Here is a 15259-nt window from a genome sequence, read left to right as displayed (position 1 = left end):
CCGTGTAGTGGAAATGCGCCATTAGATATCTCCTCTCTTATCCGCTACCCTTTACTTGTCTTCATCTATCTAACCCTTCCACCTCTTCCTCCATCTCTTTTTTCTACTAGGTTGACAGCATTTGTGCTAAAGTCCTTTTCTCAGTCTCGTGGTTTCATCTTCATCGACCCCGAGGAGCTACGTGCAGCCAAGTCCTGGCTCATCAAACATCAGCGAGATGATGGCTCCTTCCCCGCCATGGGACGCATCCTCAACAAAGACCTGCAGGTGAAATATTCTTCTGACTTCTGTGAGTCTTGGAGGTCTCTACAGTGTGAAATGAACTTGAAGCTAATGTGTGCTTTTGTCCACAGGGAGGGATCCATGGGAAAATCTCCCTCACAGCTTATGTGGTGGCAGCTCTCTTGGAGACGGGGATAAACACGGAGGTAAGCAATCCAACAAAACAGCATGTCACTGCGGTCTGTGCTACTCCATCATGGCCACTGCTCTGTGATGAGCTAAACTGTGTTTAAAGAGAAGATACAATGCTCATTTTCAGGTTCACATTTGTATTGTGTTCCTCTACTGTGACACGTTTAAATGTTTTAATGTTCAAAAAGCACTTTATTTTTCTCTTACTGCCTGTGCTGCAGCACCTCTTTTCACCCTCTGTCTGAAACCAGAGCCCAGTCTGCTCTGATTGGTTAGCTGGCCGGCTCTGATGTGATTGGTCCACCGCTTAGAGATGTCCCGCCCCTTAGCCTTATCACGTACAATGTGTCAGAGCGCTAGCCAATAGAAGCGCTAGTGTTACAGAAGTAAACAAAGGAGTCCAATTGAGGCGTTTCGGCAAGGGGGGAGTGTGTGGAGGGAACACAGGGATTTTAGCCTTTGCAGACCATTTACATACATGCACAACAACCTATGTAACACACTACAGGAAAGGGAAAACCCCAAATAGCAAAGAAAAAAAATCAGTCTTTAGTGGAGCAGAAGTATACAGTGGCAGAAAATGGTAAGACTAAAATAGAGTACCTTAAAAATATACTTAAGTATATAAGAAGAGTACATATCCTAAGTTGCATTTCCACAAAGTAACAAATGTTTAAGTCATCTGTCCCACTTGAACCACTTTACATTTCGCAGCACATCCCACCAGCCTGCTGTGAATGTATGAGCGGTCGTGTGTGGACATATCGCTGCATTCCTGATAGTTGTGAAGACGGATGAGCTGGCATTCAGCCTGCTCATATTTGTTTTGCCCCAGTGCCTCTAATCTAATATCTACATTTCGGACTACATGAAAACATTCAGGCTGACGTGCAGAGACAATTAAATCTGTGAAAGCCACTTCGATTGCATTCCTCCATTCCGCTGTTGTCCTACTTTTTATCTGTTTTGGATTTTTCTTTACTCTCTCACTAATAGTCATCCTCGACAATTAAACTTCAGCATGTGTTCAATCGCTCGAAGACATGGGAAAAGAAAGAGTTACAACCTCGTGAAATGCTCCACAGCATGTATTGCGTACTCTGGCAATTTAAAAAGCCTTTAAAGCTCTCATTGTTTTCGTGCTCTCTTTGCTCTTTGTCCATAGTTGGATATTAGTATTTTAGCGTTTCCTCTCCCTGGCTCCCATCCATCCATCTGCCCCCCCCCCTTCCTCTGCTATCTAACCCAAAGGGCTTCTTCTGAGAGTCTTTCCTTTTACAACTGATAACAAGTGAAAAGGTATCCTTCACATCAAAGCAGAACCTTCAACCCCCCTCCAATTTCACTTAATTAAAAGATGACTGCTGCAATTACAGTGAGTGGCTCTGGAGGCCTATCATCTCCGGGATGAGAGGGGAGAGGTCACATCTGCATGAGATGAAAGTCAACTCGCAACTTTTTAATGGACAAAATTAATGTTTGTTCAGAAACTGCATCTAAGTAGAAGCGGTTGTGAGTTTGGACAGGGCAGCCTGTAAACACTGGTAGAGAAGATAATGGTGTGTGTGTGTGTGTGTGTGTGTGTGTGTGTGTGTGTGTGTGTGTGTGTGTGTGTGTGTGTGTGTGTGTGTGTGTGTGTGTGTGTGTGTGTGTGTGTGTGTGTGTGTGTGTGTGTGTGTGTGTGTGTGTGTGTGTGTGTGTGTGTGTGTGTGTGTGTGTGTGTGTGTGTGTGTGTGTGTGTGTGTGTGTGTGTGTGTGTGTGTGTGTGTGTGTGTGTGTGTGTAAAATGTATTTCGTTTTTTCAGTTTCATTAGCTGAGAGTCATTACTTTATTTCACTTGTGTCTTGCGGTACAGCTATAACTATCACTTAAGTATTGTTTGTTTGTAGCCTTTATTTCTCCAGGTAAAAATCCCATTGAGATCAACGATCTCTTTTACAAGGGAGACCTGCCGCACATTGGTTACACATGTAACACAAAACAAAAAAGGACACATACAACATACTGACAGGGGTACAATGTACAAACGTATTCACAAAGACAGGTACCAGGAGTATCAAATATCAATTCCTCAAGCTGTGCTTTAAAATGATGCAGGGGAACCAAAATGCTCATTTTCAATATGTTTTGCAGAGTGTTCCAAGCTAGAGGAGCTGCGCACATAAAAGCTTTAGTGCCTAAAACAGTCCTAGCACTTGGTACATGTAATAAAAACACATCCTGGGATTTTAGGCAATAGCTACTTGCGACTCTCTGTGATATCAGTGAGCAGATGTAAGGTGGTAGTTTACCCAGCATGGTAACAAATGGTTCTTCATTTTTTTAACCAACATTGGGAAACATATTCTTAAAGCAGCAATTAAAACACACTGTTTTGAAATATACAGGTCTAAACAGCAGGTCATCACCAGCAGAGACTAAAAAAGTCTACCTTTGCACTGACTTTTAAAGTATTGACACCCTTGTGTTAATTTGTTTCTCCTATGTTCTCTCCTTTCTGGTCCAGGAGGAGAAGTTGGCAGTGGCCAAAGCCAAGGAGTTCCTGGAGAGCAACACGTACTCTGCAGACGACCCGTACACCACGGCGCTGTCTGCGTACGCCATGGCTCTGCTGCGCAGCGCCTACGCCCCGCTGGCCCTGCGCCGCCTCAACCACATGGCCATCACACAAGGTACTGCCTTACTCACACCTGGGAGACACACAGACACTACTGGGTCATTTAGTCGGAGTCACCTGCACTCAGAGATGGCAAAAGTACACACATCCTTTACTCAAGTAGAAGTACAGATACTCGTGTTTAAAAATATTCTGGTAAAAGTAGAAGTACTGACTAAACTTCTTTACTCAAGTCAAAGTAAAGAGGGCTTTGAAATGTACTTAAGTAAAAAGTACCCATAACTCCCAGCTGCTTTAAAGAGTACCTGACCTCCCTTTATATTAATAGAACAATAATGTCATTGTTAGCTAATGAATGTTTCCATGCTGAACAACGGCAACATGACAACGTTTTCATTGGTCCCTCTTCTTTGGAGAAGACCAGGAAATGATGGATACACGGATCGTGTTCAAATCAATAGGCACGCAATGACTCTAAATAATAATGATCACGCCACCAAACACACATTCAAACTAAAGGAACCAGCCTGTTTGGAAAATGTAAGAAGTAGAAAGTACAGGTATTTGTGTTCAAAATGTAAGAAGTAGAAAGTACAGGTATTTGTGTTCAAAATGTAAGAAGTCAAAGTCAAAAGTCGTCAGAAAAAGTCGTAGTGGAGTAAAGTACTGATACCAGAACAAAATGGGAAAATATGTTAAGCTTATGATAACCACAGACCTTATTTCAGACATTTAACCAACAACGAATTAAAAAAATGTACATAGAGTTGAAGGAACCTGATGCTGACTCATTTCCGAGTTTTAGGACTCATTCCTTCACCTCTATATTTAACACAGAAGTGACTGAAAGAAGCTGCTGTAGCGCTCAGCATGAGTTTAATCCACTCCCTCTGTTTCTTATCTCATCATCTGTTTCCTTCGGCCGTTTCCTTCTCTTCCTCATGACTGCAACTTTCTGCAAGTTTTGGCCGACTTGACAGAGTTTAGCGGAACAAGATGTTCTTTCCTAATCACATTTATTGTATTCCACAAGTACAATGAAGGCACAGGGCTTGGTTGCATAGATGCTGAAAGATTGAGCCATTAGGATGTTGGTTCAATGAGTCACTAAGCTTTATCTCACCCCGTTTGTTTTTGTAGACGGACTCACCCACTGGAGTCTGACGGGCAGCACTATGACAGACGAGGACACCTTCATGGGCTTCAGTGATGGCCTTTCTCAGTCAGGTACTACTATTTAATATAATATTATTTCATATATTTGGCATTATTACTGTATTACACTGTATATTTAGAGCAAGGTTCTGGAAAACTGAAATGATCATGCATATTTGTACACATTAGATGTTGTTATACAGTGTGGTAAAGTGTGGACATTTTGAATTTGACTTCTCTTTGTTTCTATAAATATGTTTTCATTTCTTCTCCATTTAAAAAAAAAAATTATTTGTGGTACAATATGTATTTTTCTTTAACTATAAATGTTGTTTTATTTTACAAAGGAACATCTGTTAAAGATCACATTTCCCTCCAGGGCTAATAAAGTAATTTTTATTCTGATTCTCATGAGCTACCTATCAGAAAAATAGGATGAGATTGAATGTGACAATTATATTTGCTGTTCCTCTTTCCTTTTACCCTCTTGGTCTCATTACCCAAACCTTAATGTAGAATCTAGATACAAATCTAACCTGTTTGTTTTCAGTGGTGTCAGCGGAGGTGGAGATGACAGCCTACGGTCTCCTGACCTACACTCTGCTGGGGGACGTGGCGTCCGCCCTGCCTGTCGTCAAATGGCTCTCCCAGCAGAGGAACGCTTTGGGGGGCTTCTCCTCCACACAGGTAGCCCCTTCCCTCCGGCATCTCCTGCCTTTAGGTTCAGCTTCTTGTAGCAAAATCATAGCATGATCTGATGCAGTTTGTTTTTGGGCACAGAAAAATGTGTCCTCATCTGTCATAGCTATTCATATCGTACACAGCACTGTAACTGATCTTACTAAAGATATTGCCAGTGATGGCCAAAGTACACACATCCTTTACTCAAGTAGAAGTACAGATACTCGTGTTTAAAAAATACTCTGGTAAAAGTAGAAGTACTGACTAAACTTCTTTACTCAAGTAAAAGTAAAGAGGGCTTCGAAATGTACTTAAGTAAAAAGTATCCATAACTAGCAGCTGTTTTAAAGAGTACCTGACCTCCCTTTATATTAATAGAACAATAATGTCATTGTTAGCTAATGAATGTTTCCATGCTGAACAACGGCAACATGACAACGTTTTCATTGGTCCCTCTTCTTTAGAGAAGACCAGGAAATGATGGATACACGGATCGTGTTCAAATCAATAGGCACGCAATGACTCTAAATAATAATGATCACGCCACCAAACACATATTCAAACTAAAGGAACCAGCCTGTTTGGGAAATGTAAGAAGTAGAAAGTACAGGTATTTGTGTTCAAGATGTAAGAAGTAGAAAGTACAGGTATTTGTGTTCAAGATGTAAGAAGTCAAAGTAAAAAGTCGTCAGAAAAATAAGTAGTGGAGTAAAGTACTGATACCAGAACAAAATGGGAAAATATGTTAAGCTTATGATAACCACAGACCTTATTTCAGACATTTAACCGACAACGAATTAAAGAAATGTACATAGAGATGAAGGAACCTGATGTGCCGAAATGCTGACTCATTTCCGAGTTTTAGGACTCATTCCTTCACCTCTATATTTAACACAGAAGTGACTGAAAGAAGCTGCTGCTAAAAATGTAAGAAGTAAAAGTAAAAAGTCATCAGAATAATTAGTAGTGGAGTAAAGTACTGATACTAGACAAATGTACTTAAGTACAGTAACAAAGTATTTGTACTCCACTACTTCCCACCTCTAGATATTGCTTAAGATCCAATATATTTGATTGAACCCAAAGCTCCAGTGTAAAGTCATTTTTCTTCAACCTCTCTGCAGGACACGTGTGTGGCTCTGCAGGCTCTGTCGGAGTACGCCATCCTGTCCTATGTGGGCGGGGTCAACCTCACCATCTCACTGGCCTCCACCAACCTCGACTTCCAGGAGACCTTTGACCTCAACAGAGACAACCAGAAAATCCTCCAGAGTGCCAAGGTAACCACATCCATGGAAACAGTGAATAACATACAGGATTTCTTTACGGCAAGCAGATGCAGATGAGGCACGGTAATTGATTAACCGTGCTCCTGCCTCCAGTTTGACAGCACTTTATCAACATTAGGCTTTAACTCCACTAATGATTTCCAGCACTTCAGGGGCGGCTTTCCCCCTGAGAGAAAACCCCATGCAACGTAGACATTTTCCCCTCTTTATTAAAGTGATTGATGAGAGATTACGCACCAGAGCCACACTCTGGCATTAAAACATTCATCTCTGTTTCTATGTCCGGCTGTTCAGAAGCCAGGACCCTTTTTACTCTGCCAAACCAAACCAGGCTTAACTGGACTGGATTTCCCAGAAGCACCTTGTTGGTTTGTTGATTTTATAACTCCTTTTTTTATTGGCCTGCTTGCCCACACATTACAAACTTGACAGTGTGGGCAGGCAGCACCTTGGCCAGGGATCAGGGCGTCAGGTCAGCGTGCGCACGTGTGTGTGTGTGTGTGTGTTTTGCTGTGTGTGTAAAAGTGATCCATCAGACAGCCAGAGTGGTTCAGGTGAGAGTGCAGTATGTTCTCTCTGCCGGGCATGTTTCTCCGCTGTGATTAGTGGTGTCAGCTTAATTGGAGGCAATTAAGGCCTGCTGGTTAGTAGCCAGGGAAGCACTAGTGGCAGTGCAGCAGCCTACAGCGTTCATTCACTTGATAAATGACTCATTCACCTCTCCCTGCCCCCTCTGACTGTCTTTGTTTCTCTTCTGGTTTTGTTTTTCAGATCCCCAGTATCCCCACAGGCCTTTTTGTCAGCGCTAAAGGAGAGGGTTGCTGTCTCATGCAGGTATTGCAGTACTCTCACACACACAACACAAACTCACACACACATTTGCTGTCTTGGAGAAAAGGGAACCATTATACTCTGCATCTCGCAACACTAATATGACGGTGTGGGATAGTCAGTTACCATTAATACTGCCCACATTCCTCCATTTGAACTGGAGTAATCTGGTAGAGTTTAGCGAGTTGTTGCGTAATTCCTGTTGATTCCTGAAGTCCCCTGAACAGGATGCGGTTTAGTTCTTTAACACAGACATAAAAAACCTCTTTCGTAAGTACAATTCAGTTCAGTACATTCAGTTATTCGTCCTGAGGCGCCTGATGCAGAGTTCTTGCTGCGTCGGGCCGGGGTTCGAATCTGACCTGTGGCCATGTTGTTGTTTTTGTACTAATCTATACTATAACTTACAACTTCGACATTTGTATTCTTGTTATCTCTGTGTGTGCCCTTATCAGAATCAGAATCGGTGTATTGCCAACATGGCACAGCGGTGCAAACATAAACACAGTATAAGGGAAGGATAAAAAAGAAAATATGTTCTGCCCTTTCCTCTGTTTCCTTTGTCTCCTATTGCTGTTATAGATAAAGGTTAATCTAATGGTATCTTATTTGCTGCACTCTCCTCATTTCTGTCTACCTTTTGACTATGCTTTCCAATAAAAGACAACAATCATTCTTCACTTTTGTCCCCCATTTTTAAACGTCTGTCTGCTTAAAAACCAAACAAGGCATAAGTGAAAAAGCACCAGGGATCAAAGATGTTTACAATCGCATTTTTGGAAACTTAAGTAAGTGAGATGAGTTGATTTGACTGAGGCAGGGCTAGTTGCAGCAGCGGATGTTGTGTTCTGCTGTGCAGTCTCTGAAACGTCTTCTACTCAGCCGGTTTCTCCCACACACACACACACACACACACACACACACACACCACACACACACACACAACCACACACACACACACACACACCACACACACACACACACACACACACACACACACACAACACACACACAGCAGAAACACACACACACACACACACATGCAGAAACACACAATTTCTTTCTTCACACCTCTCTCCCTCTCTACTTTCCTTCCATCCACACCTCTCTGTGCGTCAACACACTCTCTGACAGACCCTCAGCCCTCAGGCCAGCAGCACCTGGGCTCTAATGAAATACAAGAGTGTGTGTGTGTGTGTGTGTGTGTGTGTGTGTGTGTGTGTGTGTGTGTGTGTGTGTGTTTGTGTGTGTGTGTGTGTGTGTTGTGTGTGTGTGTGTGTGTGTTGTGTGTGTGTGTGTGTGTGTGTGTGTGTGTGTGTGTGTGTGTGTGTGTGTGTGTGTGTGTGTGTGTGTGTGTGTGTGTGTGTGTGTGTGTGTGTGTGTGTGTGTGTGTGTGTGTGGTGTGTGTGTGTGTGTGTGTGTGTGTGTGTGTGTGTGTGTGTGTGTGTGTGTGTGTGTGTGTGTGTCCTGTGCTTCAGGATAATTATTTAGTAGCTTTGCAAAGGACTCAGACTGGATGATTTATTCATTTATTTATTACAGTTCTTGCAATAATAATATTTTGTGAAATTAAAAAGAGCATCAAAGCAGTGTCGGTGTCTTGCGGCTGAAATACAAGTTTACTAAAAGCATGTCCGGTGAATATGATTTGTGGTTCAGGCTTTAAAGTTCTGCCTAAGTAGCTATTTCTCACTTTCTGGTCTTTTTAAGGCCAGAGTTCTTAAATAGATGAACTCTTAGTCGTTAGTTTCCAATTAATGCTGCCAAAACATATTCATTTTCTTTCGTCATACAAAAAATATAGATTTATATTTTTGCAAATTTGGCAAATTTGGCAAACAAATGAAAAACGACTTTGATAGCAGACATTGTAACGAACTGTAAGCTTATCTGACAGCGGACCACGACTTCCAGAACACACTTTAATGGCAATTCATGAAATAGCAATATTACAGTTTAAACCAAATTGGTGGAAAAACATACTAACGTTGCCATCTCTACAGCCATGCAGCTTGCATAAAGTAACTTTACAATGCAGACATTTAAAATCGCAAAACAACTGAAGCAGTACAAGTAAACATCAATTCAGCAGGCATAGGGATATATGTAGTGTAATGTGTATTTAAAGGTGGGGTAGGTAAGTTTGAGAAACCGGCTCGAGATACACTTTTTGTTATATTCCATGGAATGCTCTTAACATCCCGATAGCAATGAATATCTGAAGTGCTTTGACAAAAAATCCATAAAAAAATGTCATCTGTGGAAGCCGTAGTACTGTAAAAAGCACGACCAATCATTTTAGCCGGCCCGGCTAAAATAACTGGATGGCCTACCTGCCTGTCAGCCTTCCATCTGTGCACAAACTTATCTCGTGCCCTCATTGGTCATGTGCGCGTTCATGTGTGTTGGAGGAGGGGCTCTGTAAGGAAGTGGCAGATTTTTTCCGGTTGTGTATTTTCAAATTCTAGCGCACTCGAGCTGGTTTCTCCAAAATTACCTACCCCACATTTAAAGCCTTCATTTCATTGATATTTTTCATTAATCCTGCACTTGCACTGCTCCCTGTTTGTCTTTAGATTGATGTATCTTACAACCTACCTGACCCAGTATCTAAGCCGGCCTTCCAGCTCAAGGTGGACCTGAAAGAGCCGTTCCAGGAGCGACACACGCCGCCTCCCTCCTCCTCGTCTTCCCGTCATCCGTCCTCTCGCCCCCGGAGCCGCGCCGACAACCGGTCTGAGCTAAACAGGAAGCGGCGCGCGCCCATCGATGACGACGACCCAGCAGCCCACCAGGACAAAATGGACTTCCAAATCTCCTTAGAAGTCTGTGCCAGGTACAGCACACACACTACATCAAAGAGAAGAAGCTGGCACATATGCACAGCGCTGCTTCTGACGATCCACCATTTTCATCCTGACCTCCACTCTCTGTGCAGGTGGCTCCACTCAGGATCGTCCAACATGGCCGTCATCGAAGTTCCCATGATTTCCGGTTTCCGAGCAGATATTGAGAGTCTAGAGAGGGTACGTAGTAATCGCAGTAATATACATGTGCACACTTTGCCAAAGTTCTAGAGATCATTTCAGAAAATACACCAACCAAGAGATAGATGGGTCAAAAAACTGCAGTTCCTCGAATTGCCACTTGAGGTTGGCTCCAAAAACAAAGCAATCCCGAAAGACCCCCATGTTAAAAACACCCAGCATTAAAGCAGAAATACACATGATAACAGCCTGGTAAACAAAATGTTATATGGCTCTATAGCTGATTTACTCCCGTTCGTGATATCTTTACGGGGGGGCGATCTTTTACATCAACAATCAGACGGTTAAATTATATTAAAGGTGGGGTAGGTAAGTTTGAGAAACCGGCTCGAGATACACTTTTTGTTATATTCCATGGAATGCTCTTAACATCCCGATAGCAATGAATATCTCAAGTGCTTTGACAAAAAAATCATTAAAAAATGTCATCTGTGGAAGCCGTAGTGCTGTAAAAAGCACGACCAATCATCTGAGCCGGCCCGGCTAAAATAACTGGATGGCCTACCTGCCTGTCAGCCTTCCATCTGTGCACAAACTTATCTCGTGCCCTCATTGTTCATGTGCGCGTTTGTGGTGTGTTGGAGGAGGGGCTCTGTAAGGAAGTGGCAGATTTTTTCCGGCTGTGTATTTTCAAATTCTAGCGCACTCGAGCTGGTTTCTCCAAAATTACCTACCCCACCTTTAAGTGTGACTGCTTTGAGTAACAGGTGGGTTTGTTTGCTCTGCAGCATCTTCTGGGCTTACCTTAGCTCCATTGACACTCTTCAGCCTATAAGTGACCTAGACTATGTCCATGTTTTAAACCGTCTCTGACACAGGGTCATCGATACCCAATGCCTAATGTCACAGTGGCTCACAGACTGCTAAACAGGCAGGGCACATGTCAGGTAAGTTCCCGAACGTTAAGGCAGGTGGAAACAGAAACAGATGCACATCTGGATGCAATTTCACAACAAAATAGTATGTCATGGAATGCATCAGACTCTTCCTGTTTCCTCTGCAAACCCCAGGCTCTATGTACACATTCACACCCACACAGGAAGCATCTCTTAAAGCACATGCAAAAACAAACGCACACATACTGTAAATATCGATATTTTTTTCATATCTTAAGTATATTTCTCGAGGAGTTTTTCCTATTTTTCCTGTGATACACTGGAAGGTATCATGTACCTGTATGTTCAGAGCAGGAATGAGTGATTCCCTGATATAATATCCATTGTTCTAAGACAATGAATAAAAGACTGCCTTCAAACGGGACAAATCAATATATCTGTTTCCGAGTTGCATAAACATGACCTCCTTGGCGAAGGGAATAATGTGACAAGCGATAATATTGATAATTGGTGTATTTCAAGAGAAGGACATACTCAACGTATTATATCTTCTAAAAGAAAACTGAACACAACGGTGTCAATGACCTCAAATATATCATTTTAGTTGAGTTTAGGCTTTAATGTCCCTGTTTTGTGTTCATCTTATGTAGCACACATCCTGCATGTAACACACATGTGGGACTCTATGTGTGTGTCTGAGTGTTGTATGCTAAATCATTAAGGTGAGGGTCCTTTTCATGGTGGTTTTTCTAGGTATGATAAGAGAAAGACCAGCTCAGACCCCGTAGACCCCGTATGTCTCAGGGTCAGAGGCCATCGTGCCACCTCTTTTAGGCCTTGTGAGGTTCAGACTCCAGAGAAACCTCGGATTGTTACAAATAACAGAGGGAAAAGACAGATAATCGAGTATCTGTTACTGTTAAAAGATGTTGGATGGATTGGTGTTTTGTGCTATGGGTTTACTAATGGAGAGCGAGAGTAGGTGATGATTAAATTAAGGGCTGGATCCAGGTCAGCTCCCCAGCCACCCATCAGGAGTCTGTCCCTCATTACTACACAGTTATTGGGCCTTAGTCTGCAGGCTTCCACCTCTAAAAAAAGCCACCTCTCTGGCTACCTGGGGAGATGTTAAACACACACACACAAACACACACACACACACACACACACTAAAGTCCTATGAGTGAGTCCGTTGAGGCTGACCTGTGTTGTAGTGGCTAACAAGCTCAGTTTACACCCCTGCTGGCCTCCCTCGGGCTTTTACTGCTGCCTGCCCGACTGCCACTTACATTCCTCAATTTATGGTGGCAAGCTTGGCTTCTGCAGTCATGTCTAGTTGCTCTCGTGGAAGCTGCAGTCGTGAAGGATTAGGACGGTGACTGACCGGCAGCTTCCACAGCCATGGGCTCTTATCACCCAATATAATGAGCTTTGTGTAACGACCCAGAACACTCTGTGGATATAACATTAGAGCTATGGGAGTTCATTGGCAATGTTTAGTTGCTAGATAGACAAACAATGCTTTGGTAAACACAGAGACCAATTGTGTAGTGTGTGTGTAGGAGAGAGAGAGAGAGAGAGAGAGAGTGTGTGTGTGTGTCAGTGTCTCGGTGGCGCCAGCTCAGGCTGAGCACCTCATAAACCCCTGCTGTCCAAAGGCTGCCACCTTTGACAGAATGAAAAATCTCCCGCGGGGGGAATTAACTCTGCTGGGTCTCTATGCACACACTTACATTTGTAGTAAACAGCTTCCCCATTACTCATTCATAAACTCCGATTTTCTAATGCATCTATGACAGAACTATACATTATGCACAAGGTTGACTAAAAATCTCCAGAGGATATCAAACTGATCACATGTCCAAGAGGAAAACTATGATCTCTTGTTGATTTCAACTGGCAGAGTCCATGATTGGTATAACCTTTTACATTTTCCACCCTGCAGTCGTGTCATGGTAGAGTGCATATGGTTTGCATTCCAGTTGTGGCCCACAGATTCAAATGCAGACCATGTGGACTCTTGACGATGGGGTTTTCGGTGCACTATACTAGAAGTATACATTCTGAATAGTTCAGTTCAGCTTAAAGATTCCCAATCACTGACACACACAAACATATACATTATATCGAACACATTCAGAACACATCAGTTGTGTTTCCGGCTCTGTACATGTGTTGAAAATAGATTTAAAAGCAATACCATGTGTTGGGAAGCATGAAATTAAATAAAGATGATAACAAATACAAACTTGTTTAGCATGAGACGGAGCTGTCCGGTGCTGATTACTTTTTAAATCGATTTCTATGTCCATGACCAATAGTAGTCCATATATGTTAGAATCAAATGTTGATCTGGTTTAACTCTAAGCCATGTGCTTTTTATTCACAAATGTAATATCTTAGTCGCATCCCATAGCAATGCTAGAGTATAAATATCATTATGATGTGGAAACATTGTTGAAGAGGGGCGGTTTAGAAGTTTTTCTCATACTGCCTGTGCTGCTGCACCTCTTTTCACCCTCTGTCTGAAACCAGAGCCCAGTCTGCTCTGATTGGTTAGCTGGCCGGTTGTCATTTGTCAACCGCTTAGAGATGTCCCGCCCCTTAGCCTATCACGTCCAAACTGTTGGAGCGCTAGCCCATGGATGCACGAGTGTTACATAGTGATGTCACTATTTACAGAAGTAAACAAAGGAGTCCAATGGAGGCATTTCCGACAGGGGGGGGAGTGTGTGGGAGAGAAACTCCCTCTTTTGGATTTTAGCCTTTAGACTATTTACATGCACAAAAACCTATATAACACACTACAGGAAAGGGAAACCCCCAAAATCATAATAGGGCCTCTTTAAAGGTGGGGTAGGTAATTTTGGAGAAACCAGCTCGAGATCGCTAGAATTTGAAAATACACAACCGGAGAAAATCTGCCACTTCCTTACAGAGCCCCTCCTCCAACACACACGAACGCGCACATGACCAATGAGGGCACGAGATAAGTTTGTGCACAGATGGAAGGCTGACAGGCAGGTAGGCCATCCAGTTATTTTAGCCGGGCCGGCTAAAATGATTGGTCGTGCTTTTTACAGTATTACAGCTTCCACAGATGACATTTTTTTATGGATTTTTTGTCAAAGCACTTAAGATATTCATTACTATCAGGATGTTAAGAGCATTCCATGGAATATAACAAAAAGTGTATCTCGAGCCGGTTTCTCAAACTTACCTACCCCACCTTTAAGTCTTATTTTACACTAATGGATGAGTGGTGCCTTCAAAAAGTTACATTTTAATCTTGTTTCCAGAGGGTAACTCTATAAACATACTGAGAAGGATCACAGAAGTATAAGGAAAAAGATTTCCTATCCAGTGGTGTTGGTTTTACTGAGCCTACAATTAATTGTGTCTTTCTCCACAGCTGCTGATGGACAAGCGAGTGGGTCTGAAGAGATACGAGCTGAGTGGAAGAAAAGTGTTGTTCTACTTTGATGAGGTGAGTTGTTGGGCATTTAAAAGAATGCTGTATGTGTGGAGATACCTGTCTTTGCACAGGTTTGGGGAGAATGTTGTTTGTTCAAATTGTATTTTTGTGCACATTGTGTTTGTGGATGTTTTTCTAAGTATTTGTTCTGTGCTATGTTACCCTTCTCAGATCCCCAGCCAATGCATGACGTGCGTGGCCTTTCAAGCTGTCAGGGAATACATTGTGGGCAAGACAGCGCCTGTTCCGGTCAAGATCTATGACTACTACGAACCAGGTGTGTCTCTGATGAATATTTTAAGTGCTGCTCTTTAAAGAGTTACAGAGCAGGGAAACTGTCTAACTCACCGGTGATTTATGAAGTGGCTTCTTTTTCTCGTGGAAATTGGATTTTCTTTTCAAGTTTATGACCTATAGTGTTGGTAAGTGTCATCATTGTTTTGTGTGTGTGTGTATGTGTGAATGTGCTGGTGTGGGTCTGTGCTTTTCATGCAGCCTTTGAAGCCACCCGGTTCTACAACGTTAGCGAGAGCAGCCCGCTAGCTCGGGAGCTGTGTGACGGGCCCACATGCAATGAGGTGGAAAGTTCAACCAATCAGTGGATAGGTGAGACACATGCTACGCACTGAATGATTCATGGACACCCCACTTTCATCAGTGTCTTAAAAACACTTTTTTCCCATCAGGTTTTGTGCAGGCAAACCAGTGCAACAATGTGTTTGGCTGCCCGGAGGAGGAGCAGTTTGAGCGCTGCACTTGCTACAGAGACTGCGGGTACGACGGAGAGCCGGTGTGTGGGTCGGACGGACAGCTCTACCAGAACCAGTGTCAGATGGAGGTGTTTGCCTGTCGGAACGGGACACGCATCAAGCAGGTCCCCCTGTCCCAGTGTCCTCAGAGTAAGAGCTCTCTC

General features: G+C 42.9%; 1 protein-coding gene across 2 annotated transcripts in view; it reads left to right on the top strand.

The window, feature by feature from the left end:
• Positions 1-15259, top strand: part of cpamd8 (C3 and PZP like alpha-2-macroglobulin domain containing 8) — a 52453-nt gene that overhangs the window by 30364 nt on the left and 6830 nt on the right. Inside the window, exons 29-41 of one of the 2 annotated variants that reach the window (XM_034146304.1) lie at positions 111-267; positions 354-428; positions 2922-3087; positions 4173-4259; positions 4738-4874; positions 5993-6148; positions 6929-6991; positions 9565-9824; positions 9927-10014; positions 14284-14358; positions 14518-14623; positions 14842-14952; positions 15033-15245. In XM_034146304.1, the coding sequence (XP_034002195.1) occupies positions 111-267; positions 354-428; positions 2922-3087; positions 4173-4259; positions 4738-4874; positions 5993-6148; positions 6929-6991; positions 9565-9824; positions 9927-10014; positions 14284-14358; positions 14518-14623; positions 14842-14952; positions 15033-15245 (1694 nt within the window). Of the gene's footprint in view, positions 1-110; positions 268-353; positions 429-2921; positions 3088-4172; positions 4260-4737; positions 4875-5992; positions 6149-6928; positions 6992-9564; positions 9825-9926; positions 10015-14283; positions 14359-14517; positions 14624-14816; positions 14953-15032; positions 15246-15259 lie in introns of those variants that run through there. The other variant, XM_034146305.1, reaches the window with a different exon arrangement.

This window comes from Trematomus bernacchii, unplaced genomic scaffold (assembly GCF_902827165.1).
Source record: "Trematomus bernacchii unplaced genomic scaffold, fTreBer1.1, whole genome shotgun sequence".
Lineage (NCBI taxonomy): Eukaryota > Metazoa > Chordata > Actinopteri > Perciformes > Nototheniidae > Trematomus > Trematomus bernacchii.
This window is presented reverse-complemented; position numbering and strand designations above follow the sequence as displayed.